Source organism: Carcharodon carcharias, chromosome 9, assembly GCF_017639515.1.
Source record: "Carcharodon carcharias isolate sCarCar2 chromosome 9, sCarCar2.pri, whole genome shotgun sequence".
NCBI lineage: Eukaryota > Metazoa > Chordata > Chondrichthyes > Lamniformes > Lamnidae > Carcharodon > Carcharodon carcharias.
In genome coordinates this window covers 67,248,442-67,269,699 of record NC_054475.1, presented here as the reverse complement: position 1 = coordinate 67,269,699, position 21,258 = coordinate 67,248,442, and the positions used below count along the sequence as shown (strand labels likewise).

General features: G+C 52.1%; 1 protein-coding gene across 4 annotated transcripts in view; it reads left to right on the top strand.

The window, feature by feature from the left end:
* Positions 1–21,258, top strand: part of dram2b (DNA-damage regulated autophagy modulator 2b) — a 138,945-nt gene that overhangs the window by 69,499 nt on the left and 48,188 nt on the right. For all 4 annotated transcript variants that reach the window (XM_041194701.1, XM_041194702.1, XM_041194700.1 and 1 more), the window contains one exon: positions 8,528–8,705. In XM_041194701.1, coding sequence (XP_041050635.1) covers positions 8,528–8,705 — 178 coding nt within the window. The remainder of the gene's footprint in view (positions 1–8,527; positions 8,706–21,258) is intronic.

Here is a 21,258-nt window from a genome sequence, read left to right as displayed (position 1 = left end):
GTTTAAAAGAGTGTGTCTTTATATTTCAGAGAAACAGACTTGGGCAATTTGATTTATGTTTATAAACACTCAGCAGGTCTGGCAGCATCTGTAGAGAGAGAGAGAGAGAGAAACAGGTCAGTACTTAATGGAGGAAATGGAGGGTCTCAGTGGGCCCTCCCTTCCCAAAAACCAGGTCCCATGACCAAGCACTGTGTGTCTTTGAATGAGGTACCTCACCCCTCCCCCCATCCGCCCTCCTGGAAGACCACAGCAACCACACCAGGCTTTTTGGGCTTCCTGCATGGTGAGCCTTCTGCCCACCGCTGGGTTAATACCAAAAGTGGACGGATGAGGCTCTTAAGTGGGCATTTATTGGCCACTCAAGGAACTCAATTGGCAGCAGCGTGGGAAAGCCATCCATAGGCCTTCCCACCATTAGCTGAATCGGGGTGTAGGTGGTGGGCTCCCCATCCTGATTATTCCAACCCACCCCAACCAAACTCGCTATACAAGAGGGCATTAAATGCCGCCCACAGACTTAACAACTCAGGTCGATCACTGTCCACCAGAACTCTCTGGGTAAAGATGTTTCTCCTGAATTCCCTCTTGAATTTATTAGCCACTATCTTTATATTTATAGCCCCAAGTTTAAACTCTCCTACAAGTGGAAACATCTCTATATCTACCCTATCAAATTCCCCCTAATTTGAGAGAGCTCTATTAGGTCATCCTTCACCCTACCCTTTTCCAGAGAGAAAGGCCCACTTTGCTGATCAATATAACCTCCTAGTTCTGGTGCCACCTTTTTAAATCTTTCCTTCTTTTGCACCTTCTCCAGTATCTATGTATTCTTTTTATAATATGGAGACCAGAACTGTCACAGTGTTGATTCATCTGAATGCTTCTGCTATTCCCACTCACACCTCCTCTTTACTCATTCCATTACTATTTCTATTTGTCTGCATCATTCGCCCTTATAACATTGAATCTTTTCTTCCTTCCACCATATCACTGACTATTGTTCTTTCCATCTGCCTCTGCCCTGTCACTCGCTTAAAATCAGTTACATTTCCAACTTCTTATGAAGGGTCAGTGACCTGAAACATGGGCAGAATTTAATGCCCTTGGCTTGGAGGGGGGGTGTGCTTTTAAAAGGGAAGGTGGGGGGGTGCCCTGATACCTTCCTGCTGCTACTCTTGTTAAGTCCGTCCGGGGAACACCATGCGGAGACCCCGAGAAACACTGTTCGCTATCTGTTCAACACTCTTTGGAAGGTAGAAAATAGTGCTTTCCCTTTGGAGTCTCTCCAATTCCTGAAGAAATTCCGATGTTTTCACGTCTTTTCAAATAGGGAAGGAGTTGACTTGTGGCGAATGGTGTTTTCTTCTATGGTGCAGTGGGCATGTTTGCTTGTGGGCATCTGGTGGGGGAGAGGGGGTTCCTTATGGTCAGGCACTCAGTGCCTGATTGAGGGACCCAGCATCAGGAAGGGGCGGCCCACTGAGAGCCACCCGCCTGCCCTTGCTGCCGACACTCCCTCCCACCGTGACCCCCCACCTACCTGTACCTGGGTCAGTGTCACTGTGATTGGTCTGCAGCTCTCAGCGGGCAGTAAACCTTGACGGTGGGGAAGGCCCTACTGCTACCCAGTTAAATGCCTGATTGGCATCTATGTTCCTACTTCCAATGTTTCTAATGCAAAAGGCCTTTGCCATAATAGGCAATGGGGGACTCTCGCCAGCTCTCCAGCCTGCGGGCGAGACTCCCGTGGCCTCTCTTAAATACCGCCCAATAACTCTGTTTCCCTTTCCACAGATGCTGCCAGAGCTACTGAATATTTCCAACACTTTCTATTTTTATTTCAGATTTCCAGCATCTGATTTTGATTTCCAATCCTGGCCTCTTGCCCGTCTCTGACTCTGACCTTCACTCCTAGATTGGTTGCTGTGCCTTCACCTGGTGAGACCCTAAGCTCTGGAATTCCCTCCCTAAACGTCTCCACCTCTCTACCTCTATCTTTTTGTTTCAGACACTCCTTAAAACTTAGCTCTTTAACCAAGCTTTTTGCTGCCTGTTCTAAAGTCCCCTTCCAATGGCTAATTCTCCATTTTTGTTTGATTACACTCCTGTGATGTTTTGGGATGTTTTACTACATTGAAGGTGCTATATAAATGCAGGTTGGTGTTGCTGTTGATGTTGCGTCAGCATGCCATCCATTCTCAGACATGATCCCGTCCAATTGCATAACAGAAGAAAATGCAATTTGCTACAAGCTAACTCCCTCCCTATTTCAAGTGAAAACGTCTCTGAATTTTTCAGGAATTGGAGAGATTCCACAGGACAAGCCCCCAATCTTTTACCTGCCAAACGGTGTTGAACAGATAATGAGCAAACTCAAACCTTCATCAAATGTAACATGCCCAAACCTGTTCTTTAGATGGAGAATCGTGAAAGGTTTTGAGCTTGCTAGTTCAAGCAGAAAGTGATCTGTGATTCAGATGAGGTAGAGATTACATTACCAGGCTTTGTTTAGTGGCTTTTGACCAATGCACAGATATACTTTATCATTTTCTTTAAAGAAAGAGAAAGGGAGAATTTCTACAGAGCCATTCATGACCTCAGGATGCCCCAAAGCGTTTCACAGCCAATGAAGTATTTTTGAAGTTTAGTCACTCTTTGTAATGCAGCAAATGTGGTTTACCCTCAACAAACTACCACAAACAGCAATGAGACAATTACCAGATAATCTATTCTGACTGTTGGTTTAGAGATACATACTGGCTCAAGGGTCAATAACCAGAGGACACAGATTTAAAGTGATTGGCAGAAGAACCAAGGGTGACGTGAGGAAAAGTCTAATTTACTCGACGAGTGATTTGGATTTGGAAATCACCTGCCTGATGGGTTGGTGAATACAGATTCAATAGTTGCCTTCAAAAGGGAATTGGATAAATACTTGAAGGAGAAAAAATTGCAGGAATAAGGGAAAGAGCAGGGGAATGGGGCTAACTGGATTGCTTTTCGAAAGAACCAGTGCAGACTTGATGGGCTGAATGGCTGCCTTCTATGTTGTATTATTCTAATTTATGAATTAGAGGGGTCAGATGGTGCTGATTGCTTGTGGGTTTGGCCTACAGCTTTCATCAGAAGAACCAAGAACTTCAGAACTAGGCAGAGAGGAAAAGAGTTAAACAATCTTATAGCAACTGGAGTCAATCACACAGAGTGGCCATGCCTTTCTCATCCACAGAACAGAACTGGCAGAAAGCTCATTGCCATTTAGACACAGGTCATTAACCAACCAAATGACAATTTTTAAAACATTCCACCAGCAGGGAGCATCCAATCCAAATGAGACTTTGTCAGAATCACCAAACAGATTCAACAGGATGCTGTTTATTTTTCTTAATTCATTTCCGGGATGTGGGCGTCCCTGGCTGGGCCAGCATTTATTGTCCATCCATAGTTGCCCTTGAGAAGGCGGTGCTAAGCTGCCTTCTTGAACCACTGCAATCCATGTGGTGTAGGTACACCCATACTGCTGTTAGGGGTGAAGTTCCAGGATTTTGACCCAGTGCCAGTGAAGGAACGGTGATATATTTCCAAGTCAGGATGGTGAGTGACTTGGAGGGGAACTTCCAGGTGGTGGTGTTCCCATTTTTCTGCTGCCCTGTCCTTCTAGATGGTAGTGGTTGTGGGTTTAGAGATTTTACAAATATCCTTGTTGAAGATTATGTAGTTCATGTTCAAGAATAGTTAGCTTATATCTCTTCATCTGAGTCCACCTATTAGGAATTATAAATGGCTTGACAGCGTGTGGCCTTGACAGTCTCCTTTCCGTAAATCTTTATGGTGGAAGCTGTTCTTCTGATTGAAGCTTTCAATGTACCGCAGTCGAATCCCATTGATGTTGCCCAACGGGGAGGTGGACAATGAGCTGGAGGCTAAACTCAAGGCAAAAGTAACTTGATCGTCTCGAGGAGCGGAATCATAGAATTCTATAGCATAGAAAGAGGCTGGCTGCTTGAAAGCGAAGACCATGCCCTCCCCCTGCTCTTCCCCCATATTCATGCAAATCTTTCCGTTTCAAGTATATGTCCACATTCTTTTCGAGAATTATTATTGAATCTGCTTCTGCTATCCATTTAGGCAGCACGTTCTCGATCACAACCACTCGCTGCACAAAAACATTTCTCATCACCTCCCTCTTCATCCTTTTGCCTATTATTTTAAATCTGGTTACTGATGCTCCTGCCGTGGAAACATTTCCTCCTTATTTACTCTATCAAAATCCTCCATCATTTTGAACAGCATTGTCCAGATTTTCGCTCTGGTCTGGTGAGCAGCAACAGAAAAATTCCCGGCTCTGTGAACCCAAACTTTAAACATGCCAGCCCACAGGTCGGATTTTCATTTCAGGGTTGTGGGCCGGATTGGAAGTCAAGTCTGCTGCCCCCCCAAACGAATTTGGGAGCAGAGGCGGGCTGGGCAGAAGGCTTGCCTCTGTGTTTGTGCACTGTGTTGAATTAAATAAGATAAAAGAAAACTAAAACAGCCCTCACCCCTCATCCCCTTGCCCCCCCCCCCCCACATACTCCACATACCAACCTGTGCCACCTCATGTCCCTCCACCTATCCCCATGGCTCATCATACCACTTATGTCAACCCATGCCCCTCTACCCATCACCCATAGCCCTTTGTAGAACCTATGCAAACTCATGCCAACCGTGCTGCCCCACCCACTACCTTTTGCCTTTACCCCCTCCATGCCAACTCAGCTAGTATCCTTTGACAATTCTTTGACAACTCTAATGAGTTGATGCACTTTTTACACACAATCATGTTTACTTTTGACAATTTCAATGGGTGCCTAACCTATCCCAAAGGTGTCCTGGGACCCTATCCAAAGGGGTACCTTACCTCTACAAAGGGGGATGGTACCCTGGCTATCAAAACAAATCCACCCACTCTTACCTGGTCTAACCTGACACACTCTGGGTTTCACACACCTGACCTACCAAAATGCCACTCCAGTGGAGGCAGTTGGTGATTTAAATGGCCAGCCGCCTCCACAAACCACATATTCATGAACCTCAGCCCGACTCCAGTCCCGCTCCCGCAAGAATGGAACATACCACGTTTGGGAGCAGGACTTAGCATTTCCAGCCATTTCTGCGATTTTTGCCACTGCAGAAAGGCTCTCCATCATAGTGAAAACCTGGGCCTATGTACTTGAGTTGAATGGGCTTCATTGGCTCCAAATCAGTGCAACCTTGCCAACTCTGTTTGGAACATTGAGTAAATCCTTACTGGTATTATAGTTACCCCAGAAAAGATTGTATACAAGGGTGGCTACGGCCTTGTTTATTACTGATCATTTAAGAATGACTCAAATCACCAGCACTGCCGGGTGCTAGAGGCAGAAGTAACAGCAAGGAACTGGCTAACTGGCGAACTGGCTTTGTAACTTGTGATATCAATTTTATCTAACCTGTATATTATTAACATGCAATTACTTTTTAATAATTGCTTTTAAAAAAGCAAGGGATGGGTTCACCCACTCCTATGTAATAATTTATATGAAATGGTTCATGGTTGGATAAGGATAAGATCTCCATTATTATTACTATATTAAACATGGAAAAGTTAGACAAGTCATTTACAGTACACAATTTGACTTTCAAATTGATGTTTACCCACTAAGCAATGTTCATGTTACCTAAACCCACTGTCTTCAACAAAGAGAAGATAGATTGTAAAGTTTCAAGTCAGTCCGTCTGAGTCAGTACTAGATGAAACAGGAGATCAGCTCCAATCTTGTTGCTCATTCCCCAACCATCCCCCGCCCCCACTCCTGCCACACCTGCCAAAATCTAAATAATGGAATAGAATTGGAAACAGAAGTCACAGCAGTAGTGAGGGAATTGTGCACTGATAGAAGTGTCGTCTTTTGAATGAGATGTTAAACTCCTCAGCTGACTGTAGGCACCTATTTGAAGAAGAGCAGGGGAGCTTTTCCCAGTATTTTGGCCAATATTTATCACTCCAACCATCATCAAAATCATATTATCTGCTACATCAGTGCTGTTTGTGAGATCTTTCTGTGCACATGCTTGCCTCTGGTACAACACTTGACTATATTTCACAGTTACCTCATTGGCTGTGAAGCATTTTGGGGCTGTTCTGTGGTTGTGAAAGGTGCTATATAAATAATTTATTTTTCCATCCATTCCACTTGACAACCAACAAAGTATTTTGGAAATGCCATGATGTAGAAAACACTCCACTCAATTTGTACACAGCAAGCTCCCATAAGCAACCATGAGATAAATGATCAGATAATCTGTCCTTCTGATGTTGTTTTGTGATATATTGCGCAGGACACTTCTTCGGATAGTGCTAAGGCATCTTTTAAATCCACCTGAGAGAGCAGACATCTGGTAACACCTCAGCTGAAAGACAATATCTCTTGCAGTGCAGCGCTCCCCCAGTAACGAACTGAAATGCCAACCTAGATTATGTGTTCAAGTCTCTGGAGTGGGATAGGGTGGGACCCACTGAACTAAGAGCACCCAACCAATCCACAGTAACCCAACCAATCCACAGTAACCCAACCAAGCTGCAGCAACAAAAGAATAGACTGTACGATTTATCAACGAAACAGTAACTATCCTCCATTGGAAAAGACAGGCATAGACAGTGCTAATGGCAAACTTACAACCCAAAAGCATTTAGTGTGATGTGATGAAGCTGCTTTATTAATGACTGTGTGATCCGTTATTTGATTATATTGTTGTGGTAATCTAATGTGCCTGATGGCCGGCAGTAAGAGTGGAAAGTTTCCTGGTCTGCGACATTGCAGAAGGCAACGGCAAACCACTGCAGGACTTTGCCAAGCATAATCATGGACCAATCCACTAGAAGTCTGTGGTCACCAACACCCTCTTAGGGCATGGTACCTGAAGGAGAAGGAGGAGCTAATTGAATAGATTTTGTGAACTTTGCACTTATAGTCAAGTGCAGAAAGATCCCTCTGGCCTGAAAGGATTTATATAATTGGAGCTGCATGTCATTTGGGTGGATGTGCCAAAGATGGGAGTGAAGAGCATTTGGTGACCTTGTGTCAATGTTTCAGTCAGTGAAGATGTGTTAAGACGGTGGAGAGAAGAGGGTTTATCAAAGTTTTCCCCAGTGTTTTTGGCTCGATAACCCAATGTTTTTGGCTCGATAACCCAGTGTTTTTTTTGTTGTTCAGTTGTGTGTTTGTCTGTCTATATTATTTCAATAGCTGTATATCTGTCAGTTGACTGTAAACCACTGAATAGAGTCAGATAATATGTAAAGAGATTGTCTTTTTTACACCGAGGCTAGTGAGGCTGTGAAAGGCTCTAGAGGGCATAGTGATTGAAGCAGAGATCATGCCAATATTAAAAATAGTTGTAGTAAAGGAATCTGGGAACAGAGTGCGGGTCTGCGGGACTAGGACAATGATACTATGTGGGATAAATCGCAACATGAACTGGTTGGATTAAATAATGTGTTTACAAGTTGTAATTTCCATTTAATTCTTTGTAACAGGTTTACATTCAACCTGAAAATATTGTAGAATGGAACAGCTTTTCCGACTTGCCTATTTTTTATAACCTGTTTTTATTTTTGCACGGAATGTGAGCGTCGCTGGCAAGGTCAGCATTTGTTTCCTTCTCAAGGGCAATCTGGGATCAGCAACATGTGCTGGACTTGCCAACGATGCTCACATGTAAGAATTTTTAAAATCACAAAAGTTATCAATTGTATGGTTAATGAAGAGCTGCATACAATAATAATGCATACAAATGTCTGTGTGGTTCACTACAGCCTCATTCCCTGACTGGTGTTATCCTTTAAAACAACATGTACCCTTTACAGTGAGATAGGTAGAACTAAATGATCTTGCTGACAAAAGAGACATGCTGTCAAAGCTTTTCATCTACAGGAACACCAAAATTCAAAGGGAACAACAATTTATACTGCATGAGCAAAGGGTACTGATTGGATGGCAAATGGAGTCTGATTGTTCAAGGCATTGCCATGGAGAATGAACCACAGTTATCCCCCAAGCTTTAGTTTAAGTTCAAAATAGGTAAGTTGACTCTCGTTAGTTGAGTCATTACTCAAGTTCTGTACTACCAAGCAACTAACTAAATGATACTTGTCCCATCACAATCGGGCAAAATTTAAAAATGGAATATTTGTGTATTAATCACAAAATGTACTGAGACTTTAAAGTGATGTATCAATTCTAGTATTGATATGAATGAGGGCAGCACTGGTGGACAAAAGAAAATCATCATTGTTTGCCCATGACTGCAATTCTAAGAGAAGCTGTGAATCTCCATAGCCTGTTACATTGAGCAGGGCCACAGAACTGATGGTGAGAAAACACTACAGTTTCTGAGAGCTCCTTAAACTTTAAATTGACATGAATCTGTTGTGCATTTTGTAGATCCATAAGGCTTCAAGTGTCTCTTTGTCATTTTGTTATTCTGCTCTTTTTCTCTTTAGAAAACCACGATAATTCAAGCCCATGTCACAGGAGCTGTGATGACATTTGGGATAGGGATTATTTACCTGCTGCTGCAGACCATTATATCCTACAAGATGCAGCCACTCACCCATGGCATTGGAATCTTCTGGATTCGTTGTGTGCTTTTAATCTGGTGTGCAGGAAGCATCATCAGCAGTATCCTTCAGAACGGTCAATGTCTTAGAGTCTCCCATCAGGAATGAGGCTTCCCCTAGGAACAACAGGCATGTCCAACAAGAAGAGGCTGGTGGGCAGTAGGAGATTCGCAATGGGAGAGATCGTCCTAGGGTCAAGAGGAGTGTCACATTGGGAGGGGGTATTTTACCTGGAAATGTCTGGATTGGGGGTGTTGTACCTGGGGAGTGTCTGGATTGGAGGGCGCGGGGGGTTGTACCTGGGGAGTGTCTGGATTGGAGGGGGGGGGGTTGTACCTGGGGAGTGTCTGGATTGGAGGGGGGGTGGGGTTGTACCTGGGGAATGTCTGGATTTCGGTGGGGCGGGGGGGGTTGTACCTGGGGAATGTCTGGATTGGGGGGGGAGTTGTACCTGGGGAATGTCTGGATTGGGGGGGGAGTTGTACCTGGGGAATGTCTGGATTGGGGCAGGGGGGGTTGTACCTAGGGAATGTCCGGATTGTGGGGCGGGGGGGTTGTACCTGAGGAATGTCTGGATTGGTGGGGGGGGTTGTACCTGGGGAATGTCTGGATTGGGGGGGGGGGTTGTACCTGGGGAATGTCTGGATTGCGGGGGGGGGGGGGGGGGGGTTGTACCTGGGGAATGTCTGGATTGTGGTGGGGGGGGGGGGTTGTACCTAGGGAATGTCCGGATTGTGGGGGGGGGGTTGTACCTGAGGAATGTCTGGATTGGTGGGGGGGGTTGTACCTGGGGAATGCCTGGATTGGGGGGGGGGGGGGGGGGGGGTTGTACCTCGGGTGTGTCTGGATTAGAGGGGAGTGGGATTGTACCTCGGGTGTGTCTGGATTAGAGGGGAGTGGGATTGTACCTGGGGAGTGTCTGGATTAGAGGGGAGTGGGGTTGTACCTGGGGAGTGTCTGGATTAGAGGGCAGTGGGTTGTACCTGGGGAGTGTCTGGATTAGAGGGCGGTGGGTTGTACCTGGGGAGTGTCTGGATTAGAGGCGGGGGGGCGTTGTACCTGGGGAGTGTCTGGATTAGAGGGGGGGGGCGTTGTACCTGGGGAGTGTCTGGATTAGAGGCGGGGGGGCGTTGTACCTGGGGAGTGTCTGGATTAGAGGCGGGGGGGCGTTGTACCTGGGGAGTGTCTGGATTATAGGGGGGTTGTACCTGGGGAGTGTCTGGATTATAGGGGGGTTGTACCTGGGGAGTGTCTGGTTTGGGGGGGTTGTACCTGGGGAGTGTCTGGATTAGAGGGGGGGCGGGGTTGTACCTGGGGAGGGTCTGGATTAGAGGGGGGAGCGTGGTTGTACCTGGGGAGTGTCTGGATAAGGGTGGGCGTTGTACCTGAGGAGTGTCTGGATTAGAGGTGGGGGGGTGTTTGTAGCTGGGGAGTGTCTGGATTAGAGGGGGTGTTGTACCTGGGGAGTGTCTGGATTAGAGGGGGGGCGTTGTACCTGGGGAGTGTCTGGATTAGAGGGGGGGCGTTGTACCTGGGGAGTGTCTGGATTAGAGGGGGGGTTGTACCTGGGGAGTGTCTGAATTATAGGGGGGTTGTACCTGGGGAGTGTCTGATTTGGGGGGGTTGTACCTGGGGAGTGTCTGGATTAAAGGGGGGTGGGGTTGTACCTGGGGAATGTCTGGATTGGGGGGGGGGGGGTTGTACCTGGGGAATGTCTGGATTGGTGAGGGGGGGGGGGGTTGTACCTGGGGAGGGTCTGGATTGGAGGGGTCGTTGTACCTGGGGAGGGTCTGAATTGGAGGGGTCGTTGTACCTGGGGAGTGTCTGGATTGGAGGAGGGAGGGGGGGTTGTAGCTGGGGAGTGTCTGGATTGGAGGGGGGTGTGGTTGTACCTGGGGAGTGTCTGGATTGGGGCTGTTGTACCTGGGGAGTTTCTGGATTGGAGGGAGGGGAGTTGTACCTGGGGAGTGTCTGGATTGGAGGGAGGGGAGTTGTACCTGGGGAGTGTCTGGATTGGAGGGAGGGGAGTTGTACCTGGGGAGTGTCTGGATTGGAGGGAGGGGAGTTGTACCTGAGGAGTGTCTGGATTGGAGGGAGGGGAGTTGTACCTGGGGAGTGGCTGGATTGGAGGGAGGGGAGTTGTACCTGGGGAGTGTCTGGATTGGAGGGGGGGGTTGTACCTGGGGAGTGTCTGAATTAGAGCGGGGGGTTGAACCTGGAGAGTGTCTGGTTTAGAGGGGGTGTTGTAACTGGGGAATGTCTGGATTAGAGGGGGTGTTGTTTTGGGGAATGTCTGGATTAGAGGGGGTGTTGTTTTGGGGAATGTCTGGATTAGAGGGGGTGTTGTTTTGGGGAATGTCTGGATTAGAGGGGGTGTTGTACCTGGGGAGTGTCTGGATCAGAAGGGGTGTCGTACCTGGGGAGTGTCTGAAATGGCGGGGTGGGGGGGTGTTGTACCTGGTGAGTGTCTGGATTGGAGGTGTTGTACCTGGGGAGTGTCTGGATTAGAGGGGGGGATTGTACCTGGGGAGTGTCTGGATTAGAGGGGGGGATTGTACCTGGGGAGTGTCTGGATTAGAGAGGTGTGTTGTACCTGGGGAGTGTCTGGATTAGAGGCGGGGGGGTGTTTGTAGCTGGGGAGTGTCTGGATTAGAGGGGGGGTTGTACCTGGGGAGTGTTTGGATTAGAGGGGAGGGGAGGGGGGTTGTACCTGCGGAGTGTCTGGATTAGAGGGGGCTGTGTTTGTACCTGGGGAGTGTCTGGATTAGAGGGTAGGGGGTTTGTAACTGTGGAGTCTCTGGATTGGAGTAGCGGGGGGTTATACCTGGGGAGTGTCTGGATTGGAGGGGAGGGGGGTTGTACCTGGGGAGTGTCTGGATTGGAGGGGGGGGGAGTTGTACCTGGGGAGTGTCTGGATAAGGGTGGGCGTTGTACCTGGGGAGTGTCTGGATTAGAGAGGTGTGTTGTACCTGGGGAGTGTCTTGATTAGAGGTGGGGGCGTGTTTGTAGCTGGGGAGTGTCTGGATTAGTTGGGGGTTGTACCTGGGGAGTTTTTGGATTAGAGGGGGGGGTGATTGTACCTGGGGAGTGTCTGGATTAGAGGGGCGGGGGGTTGTACCTGGGGTGGGTCTGGATTAGAGGGGAGTGGGGTTGTACCTGGGGAGTGTCTGGATTAGAGGGGAGTGGGGTTGTACCTGGGGTGTGTCTGGATTAGAGGGGAGTGGGATTGTACCTGGGGAGTGTCTGGATTAGAGGGGAGTGGGGTTGTACCTGGGGAGTGTCTGGATTAGAGGGCGGTGGGTTGTACCTGGGGAGTGTGTGGATTAGAGGGGGGGGCGTTGTACCTGGGGAGTGTCTGGATTAGAGGAGGTGTTGTACCTGGGGAGTGTCTGAATTATAGGGGGGTTGTACCTGGGGAGTGTCTGGATTATAGCGGGGTTGTACCTGGGGAGCGTCTGGTTTGGGGCTGTTGTACCTGGGGAGTGTCTGGATTAGAGGGGGGTGGGGTTGTACCTGGGGAGTGTCTGGATTAGAGGGGGGTGGGGTTGTACCTGGGGAGTGTCTGGATTAGAGGGGGGGGGCGGGGTTGTACTTGGGGAGTGTCTGGATTATAGGGTGGGGGTTGTACCTGGGGAGTGTCTGGATTAGAGTTGGTGTTGTACCTGGGGAGTGTCTGGATTAGAGTGGGGGTGCGTTGTACCTGGGGAGTGTCTGGATTAGAGGGGGGGTTGTACCTGGGGAGTGTCTGAATTAGAGGGGGGCGGGGTTGTACCTGGGGAGTGTCTGGATTAGAGGGGGGCGGGGTTGTACTGGGGAGTGTCTGGATTAGAGGGGGGTGGGGTTGTACCTGGGGAGTGTCTGGATTAGAGGTGGGGGGGTGTTTGTGGCTGGGGAGTGTCTGGATTAGTGGGGGGTTGTACCTCGGGGGTGTCTGGATTAGAGGGGGGTGGGGTTGTACCTGGGGAGTGTCTGGATTAGAGGGGGGGGCGGGGTTATACCTGGGGAGTGTCTGGATTAGAGGGGGTGTGGGGTTGTACCTAGGGAGTGTCTGGATTATAGGGTGGGGGTTGTACCTGGGGAGTGTCTGGATTAGAGGGGGGGTTGTACCTGGGGAGTGTCTGGATTAGAGGGTGGATTGTACCTGGAGAGTGTCTGGATTAGAGAGGGGTTGTACCTCGGGGCTCACTGGATTGGAGGGCGGGTGTTGTACCTCTGGACTGTCTTGATTGGAAGGGTGGGGTGTACCTGGGGTGTGTCTGGACTGGGCGGGGGGGGGGGTTGTACCTGGAGTGTGTCTGGATTAGAGGGGGGCGGGGTTGTACCTGGGGAGTGTCTGGATTAGAGGGGGGTGGGGTTGTACCTGGGGAGTGTCTGGATTAGAGGGGGGCGGGGTTGTACCTGGGGAGTGTCTGGATTAGAGGGGGGCGGGGTTGTACCTGGGGCGTGTCTGGATTAGAGGGGGGTGGGGTTGTACCTGGGGAGTGTCTGGATTAGAGGGGGGGCGGGGTTGTACCTGGGTAGTGTCTGGATTAGAGGGGGGCGGGGTTGTACCTGGGTAGTGTCTGGATTAGAGGGGGTGCGGGGTTGTACCTGGGGAGTGTCTGGATTAGAGGGGGTGTGGGGTTGTACCTGGGGAGTGTCTGGATTAGAGGGGGTGTTGTACCTGGGGAGTGTCTGGATTAGAGGGGGGGGCGTTGTACCTGCGGAGTGTCTGGATTAGAGGGTGGGTTGTACCTGGGGAGTGTCTGAATTATAGGGGGGTTGTACCTGGGGAGTGTCTGCATTATAGGGGGGTTGTACCTGGGGAGTGTCTGGTTTGGGGGGGTTGTACCTGGGGAGTGTCTGGATTAGAGGGGGGTGGGTTTGTACCTGGGGAGTGTCTGGACTTAGAGGGGGGTGGGGTTGTACCTGGGGAATGTCTGGATTGGGGGGTTGGGGTTGTACCTGGGGAATGTCTGGATTGGTGAGGAGGGGGGGGTTGTACCTGGGGAGGGTCTGGATTGGAGGGGTCGTTGTACCTGGGGAGGGTCTGAATTGGAGGGGTCGTTGTACCTGGGGAGTGTCTGGATTGGAGGAGGGAGGGGGGGTTGTACCTGGGGAGTGTCTGGATTAGAGGGGGCGTGTTTGTACCTGGGCAGTGTCTGGATTAGAGGTGAGGGGGTTTGTACCTGGGGAGTGTCTGGATTGGAGGGGAGGTGGGTTGTACCTGGGGAGTGTCTGGATTAGAGGGCAGTGGGTTGTACCTGGGGAGTGTCTGGATTAGAGGGCGGTGGGTTGTACCTGGGGAGTGTCTGGATTAGAGGGGGTGTTGTAACTGGGGAGTGTCTGAATTATAGGGGGGTTGTACCTGGGGAGTGTCTGGATTATAGGGGGGTTATACCTGGGGAGTGTCTGGTTTGGGGGGGTTGTACCTGGGGAGTGTCTGGATTAGAGGGGGGCGGGGTTGTAGCTGGGGAGTGTCTGGATTAGAGGGGGGCGGGGTTGTACCTGGGGAGTGTCTGGATTAGAGGGGGGCGGGGTTGTACCTGGGGAGTGTCTGGATTAGAGGGGGGGCGGGGTTGTACCTGGGGAGTGTCTGGATTAGAGGGGGTGCGGGGTTGTACCTGGGGAGTGTCTGGATTATAGGGTGGGGTTTGTACCTGGGGAGTGTCTGGATTAGAGGGGGTGTTGTACCTGGGGAGTGTCTGGATTAGACGGGGGGGCGTTGTACCTGGGGAGTGTCTGGATTAGAGGGGGGGTTGTACCTGGGGAGTGTCTGGATTATAGGGGGGTGGGGTTGTACCTGGGGAGTGTCTGGATTAGAGGGGGGTTGGAGTTGTACCTGGGGAATGTCTGGATTGGGGGGTTGGAGTTGTACCTGGGGAATGTCTGGATTGGTGAGGAGGCGGGGGTTGTACCTGGGGAGGGTCTGGATTGGAGGGGTCGTTGTACCTGGGGAGGGTCTGAATTGGAGGGGTCGTTGTACCTGGGGAGTGTCTGGATTGGAGGAGGGAGGGGGTGTTGTACCTGGGTAGTGTCTGGATTAGAGAGGTGTGTTGTACCTGGGGAGTGTCTGGATTAGAGGTGGGGGGGTGTTTGTAGCTGGGGAATGTCTGGATTAGTGGGGGGTTGTACCTGGGGAGTTTTTGGATTAGAGGGGGTGGTGTTTGTACCTGGGGAGTGTCTGGATTAGAGGGGTGGGTGTTCTACCTGTGGAGTGTCTGGATTGGAGGGGAGGGGGATTGTACCTGGGGAGTGTCTGGATTGGAGGGGGGGGGGTTTTACCTGGGGTGTGTCTGGATTAGAGGGGAGTGGATTTCTACCTGGGGAGTGTCTGGATTAGAGGGGAGTGGGGTTGTACCTGGGGAGTGTCTGGATTAGAGGGCGGTGGGTTGTACCTGGGGAGTGTCTGGATTAGAGGGGGTGTTGTACCTGGGGAGTGTCTGGATTAGAGGGGGGGGGTTGTACCTCGGGTGTGTCTGGATTAGAGGGGAGTGGGATTGTACCTCGGGTGTGTCTGGATTAGAGGGGAATGGGATTGTACCTGGGGAGTGTCTGGATTAGAGGGGAGTGGGATTGTACCTGGGGAGTGTCTGGATTAGAGGGGAGTGGGGTTGTACCTGGGGAGTGTCTGGATTAGAGGGCAGTGGGTTGTACCTGGGGAGTGTCTGGATTAGAGGGCGGTGTGTTGTACCTGGGGAGTGTCTGGATTAGAGGGGGTGTTGTACCTGGGGAGTGTCTGGATTAGAGGGGGGGGGTTGTACCTCGGGTGTGTCTGGATTAGAGGGGAGTGGGATTGTACCTCGGGTGTGTCTGGATTAGAGGGGAATGGGATTGTACCTGGGGAGTGTCTGGATTAGAGTGGAGTGGGATTGTACCTGGGGAGTGTCTGGATTAGAGGGGAGTGGGGTTGTACCTGGGGAGTGTCTGGATTAGAGGGCAGTGGGTTGTACCTGGGGAGTGTCTGGATTAGAGGGCGGTGGGTTGTACCTGGGGAGTGTCTGGATTAGAGGTGGGGGGGTGTTTTTAGCTGGGGAGTGTCTGGATTAGAGGGTGGGGGCGTTGTACCTGGGGAGTGTCTGGATTATAGGGGGGTTGTACCTGGGGAGTGTCTGGTTTGGGGGGGTTGTACCTGGGGAGTGTCTGGATTAGAGGGGGGTGGGGTTGTACCTGGGGAGTGTCTAGATTAGAGGGGGACGGGGTTGTACCTGGGGAGGGTCTGGATTAGAGGGGGGGGCGTGGTTGTACCTGGGGAGTGTCTGGATAAGGGTGGGCGTTGTACCTGGGGAGTGTCTGGATTAGAGGTGGGGGGGTGTTTGTAGCTGGGGAGTGTCTGGATTAGAGGGGGTGTTGTACCTGGGGAGTGTCTGGATTAGAGGGGGGGCGTTGTACCTGGGGAGTGTCTGGATTAGAGGGGGGGTTGTACCTGGGGAGTGTCTGAATTATAGGGGGGTTGTACCTGGGGAGTGTCTGATTTGAAGGGTTTGTACCTGGGGAGTGTCTGGATTAAAGGGGGGTGGGGTTGTACCTGGGGAATGTCTGGATTGGGGGGGGGGGGTTGTACCTGGGGAGTGTCTGGATAAGGGTGGGCGTTGTACCTGGGGAGTGTCTGGATTAGAGAGGTGTGTTGTACCTGGGGAGTGTCTTGATTAGAGGTGGGGGCGTGTTTGTAGCTGGGGAGTGTCTGGATTAGTTGGGGGTTGTACCTGGGGAGTGTCTGGATTAGAGGGGCGGGGGGTTGTACCTGGGGTGTGTCTGGATTAGAGGGGAGTGGGGTTGTACCTGGGGAGTGTCTGGATTAGAGGGGAGTGGGGTTGTACCTGGGGAGTGTCTGGATTAGAGGGGAGTGGGGTTGTACCTGGGGAGTGTCTGGATTAGAGGGGAGTGGGATTGTACCTGGGGAGTGTCTGGATTAGAGGGGAGTGGGGTTGTACCTGGGGAGTGTCTGGATTAGAGGGCGGTGGGTTGTACCTGGGAAGTGTCTGAATTAGAGGGCGGTGGGTTGTACCTGGGGAGTGTCTGGATTAGAGGGGGGGGCGTTGTACCTGGGGAGTGTCTGGATTAGAGGAGGTGTTGTACCTGGGGAGTGTCTGGATTAGAGGGGGGTGGGGTTGTACCTGGGGAGTGTCTGGATTAGAGGGGGGTGGGGTTGTACCTGGGGAGTGTCTGGATTAGAGGGGGGGGCGGGGTTGTACTTGGGGAGTGTCTGGATTATAGGGTGGGGGTTGTACCTGGGGAGTGTCTGGATTAGAGTTGGTGTTGTACCTGGGGAGTGTCTGGATTAGAGTGGGGGGGCGTTGTACCTGGGGAGTGTCTGGATTAGAGGGGGGGTTGTACCTGGGGAGTGTCTGGATTAGAGGGGGGCGGGGTTGTACCTGGGGAGTGTCTGGATTAGAGGGGGGCGGGGTTGTACCTGGGGAGTGTCTGGATTAGAGGGGGGTGGGGTTGTACCTGGGGAGGGTCTGGATTGGAGGGGTCGTTGTACCTGGGGAGGGTCTGAATTGGAGGGGTCGTTGTACCTGGGGAGTGTCTGGATTGGAGGAGGGAGGGGGGGTTGTACCTGGGGAGTGTCTGGATTGGAGGGGGGTGTGGTTGTACCTGGGGAGTGTCTGGATTGGGGCTGTTGTACCTGGGGAGTGTCTGGATTGGAGGGAGGGGAGTTGTACCTGGGGAGTGTCTGGATTGGAGGGAGGGGAGTTGTACCTGGGGAGTGTCTGGATTGGAGGGAGGGGAGTTGTACCTGAGGAGTGTCTGGATTGGAGGGAGGGGAGTTGTACCTGGGGAGTGGCTGGATTGGAGGGAGGGGAGTTGTACCTGGGGAGTGTCTGGATTGCAGGGGGGGGTTGTACCTGGGGAGTGTCTGAATTAGAGCGGGGGGTTGAACCTGGAGAGTGTCTGGTTTAGAGGTGGTGTTGTAACTGGGGAATGTCTGGATTAGAGGGGGTGTTGTTTTGGGGAATGTCTGGATTAGAGGGGGTGTTGTTTTGGGGAATGTCTGGATTAGAGGGGGTGTTGTACCTGGGGAGTGTCTGGATCAGAAGGGGTGTTGTACCTGGGGAGTGTCTGAAATGGCGGGGTGGGGGGGTGTTGTACCTGGTGAGTGTCTGGATTGGAGGTGTTGTACCTGGGGAGTGTCTGGATTAGAGGGGGGGATTGTACCTGGGGAGTGTCTGGATTAGAGGGGGGGATTGTACCTGGGGAGTGTCTGGATTAGAGAGGTGTGTTGTACCTGGGGAGTGTCTGGATTAGAGGCGGGGGGGGTGTTTGTAGCTGGGGAGTGTCTGGATTAGAGGGGGGGTTGTACCTGGGGAGTGTTTGGATTAGAGGGGAGGGGAGGGGGGTTGTACCTGCGGAGTGTCTGGATTAGAGGGGGCTGTGTTTGTACCTGGGGAGTGTCTGGATTAGAGGGTAGGGGGTTTGTAACTGTGGAGTCTCTGGATTGGAGTAGCGGGGGGTTATACCTGGGGAGTGTCTGGATTGGAGGGGAGGGGGGTTGTACCTGGGGAGTGTCTGGATTGGAGGGGGGGGGAGTTGTACCTGGGGAGTGTCTGGATAAGGGTGGGCGTTGTACCTGGGGAGTGTCTGGATTAGAGAGGTGTGTTGTACCTGGGGAGTGTCTTGATTAGAGGTGGGGCGTGTTTGTAGCTGGGGAGTGTCTGGATTAGTTGGGGGTTGTACCTGGGGAGTTTTTGGATTAGAGGGGGGGGTGATTGTACCTGGGGAGTGTCTGGATTAGAGGGGCGGGGGGTTGTACCTGGGGTGTGTCTGGATTAGAGGGGAGTGGGGTTGTACCTGGGGAGTGTCTGGATTAGAGGGGAGTGGGGTTGTACCTGGGGTGTGTCTGGATTAGAGGGGAGTGGGATTGTACCTGGGGAGTGTCTGGATTAGAGGGGAGTGGGGTTGTACCTGGGGAGTGTCTGGATTAGAGGGCGGTGGGTTGTACCTGGGAAGTGTCTGAATTAGAGGGCGGTGGGTTGTACCTGGGGAGTGTGTGGATTAGAGGGGGGGGCGTTGTACCTGGGGAGTGTCTGGATTAGAGGAGGTGTTGTACCTGGGGAGTGTCTGGATTATAGGGGGGTTGTACCTGGGGAGTGTCTGGTTTGGGGGTGTTGTACCTGGGGAGTGTCTGGATTAGAGGGGGGTGGGGTTGTACCTGGGGAGTGTCTGGATTAGAGGGGGGTGGGGTTGTACCTGGGGAGTGTCTGGATTAGAGGGGGGTGGGGTTGTACCTGGGGAGTGTCTGGATTAGAGGGGGTGCGGGGTTGTACCTGGGGAGTGTCTGGATTATAGGGTGGGGTTTGTACCCGGGGAGTGTCTGGATTAGAGGGGGTGTTGTACCTGGGGAGTGTCTGGATTAGACGGGGGGGCGTTGTACCTGGGGAGTGTCTGGATTAGAGGGGGGGTTGTACCTGGGGAGTGTCTGAATTATAGGGGGGTTGTACCTGGGGAGTGTCTGGATTATAGGGGGGTTGTACCTGGGGAGTGTCTGGATTATAGGGGGGTGGGGTTGTACCTGGGGAGTGTCTGGATTAGAGGGGGGTTGGAGTTGTACCTGGGGAATGTCTGGATTGGGGGGTTGGAGTTGTACCTGGGGAATGTCTGGATTGGTGAGGAGGCGGGGGTTGTACCTGGGGAGGGTCTGGATTGGAGGGGTCGTTGTACCTGGGGAGGGACTGAATTGGAGGGGTCGTTGTACCTGGGGAGTGTCTGGATTGGAGGAGGGAGGCGGGGTTGTACCTGGGTAGTGTCTGGATTAGAGAGGTGTGTTGTACCTGGGGAGTGTCTGGATTAGAGGTGGGGGGGTGTTTGTAGCTGGGGAGTGTCTGGATTAGTGGGGGGTTGTACCTGGGGAGTTTTTGGATTAGAGGGGGTGGTGTTTGTACCTGGGGAGTGTCTGGATTAGAGGGGTGGGTGTTCTACCTGTGGAGTGTCTGGATTGGAGGGGAGGGGGATTGTACCTGGGGAGTGTCTGGATTGGAGGGGGGGGGTTTTACCTGGGGTGTGTCTGGATTAGAGGGGAGTGGGGTTCTACCTGGGGAGTGTCTGGTTTAGAGGGGAGTGGGGTTGTACCTGGGGAGTGTCTGGATTAGAGGGCGGTGGGTTGTACCTGGGGAGTGTCTGGATTAGAGGGGGTGTTGTACCTGGGGAGTGTCTGGATTAGAGGGGGGGGGGTTGTACCTCGGGTGTGTCTGGATTAGAGGGGAGTGGGATTGTACCTCGGGTGTGTCTGGATTAGAGGGGAATGGGATTGTACCTGGGGAGTGTCTGGATTAGAGGGGAGTGGGATTGTACCTGGGGAGTGTCTGGATTAGAGGGGAGTGGGGTTGTACCTGGGGAGTGTCTGGATTAGAGGGCAGTGGGTTGTACCTGGGGAGTGTCTGGATTAGAGGGCGGTGGGTTGTACCTGGGGAGTGTCTGGATTAGAGGCGGGGGGGCGTTGTACCTGGGGAGTGTCTGGATTAGAGGGGGGGGGCGTTGTACCTGGGGCGTGTCTGGATTATAGGGGGGTTGTACCTGGGGAGTGTCTGGTTTGGGGGGGTTGTACCTGGGGAGTGTCTGGATTAGAGGGGGGTGGGGTTGTACCTGGGGAGTGTCTGGATTAGAGGGGGGCGGGGTTGTACCTGGGGAGGGTCTGGATTAGAGGGGGGGGGTGTGGTTGTACCTGGGGAGTGTCTGGATAAGGGTGGGCGTTGTACCTGGGGAGTGTCTGGATTAGAGGTGGGGGGGTGTTTGTAGCTGGGGAGTGTCTGGATTAGAGGGGGTGTTGTACCTGGGGAGTGTCTGGATTAGAGGGGGGGCGTTGTACCTGGGGAGTGTCTGAATTATAGGGGGGTTGTACCTGGGGAGTGTCTGATTTGAAGGGTTTGTACCTGGGGAGTGTCTGGATTAAAGGGGGGTGGGGTTGTACCTGGGGAATGTCTGGATTGGGGGGGGGGGTTGTACCTGGGGAGTGTCTGGATAAGGGTGGGCGTTGTACCTGGGGAGTGTCTGGATTAGAGAGGTGTGTTGTACCTGGGGAGTGTCTTGATTAGAGGTGGGGGCGTGTTTGTAGCTGGGGAGTGTCTGGATTTGTTGGGGGTTGTACCTGGGGAGTTTTTGGATTAGAGGGGGGGTGATTGTACCTGGGGAGTGTCTGGATTAGAGGGGCGGGGGGTTGTACCTGGGGTATGTCTGGATTAGAGGGGAGTGGGGTTGTACCTGGGGAGTGTCTGGATTAGAGGGGAGTGGGGTTGTACCTGGGGAGTGTCTGGATTAGAGGGGAGTGGGGTTGTACCTGGGGAGTGTCTGGATTAGAGGGGAGTGGGATTGTACCTGGGGAGTGTCTGGATTAGAGGGGAGTGGGGTTGTACCTGGGGAGTGTCTGGATTAGAGGGCGGTGGGTTGTACCTGGGAAGTGTCTGAATTAGAGGGCGGTGGGTTGTACCTGGGGAGTGTCTGGATTAGAGGGGGGGCGTTGTACCTGGGGAGTGTCTGGATTAGAGGAGGTGTTGTACCTGGGGAGTGTCTGGATTAGAAGGGGGTGGGGTTGTACCTGGGGAGTGTCTGGATTAGAGGGGGGTGGGGTTGTACCTGGGGAGTGTCTGGATTAGAGGGGGGGGGCGGGGTTGTACTTGGGGAGTGTCTGGATTATAGGG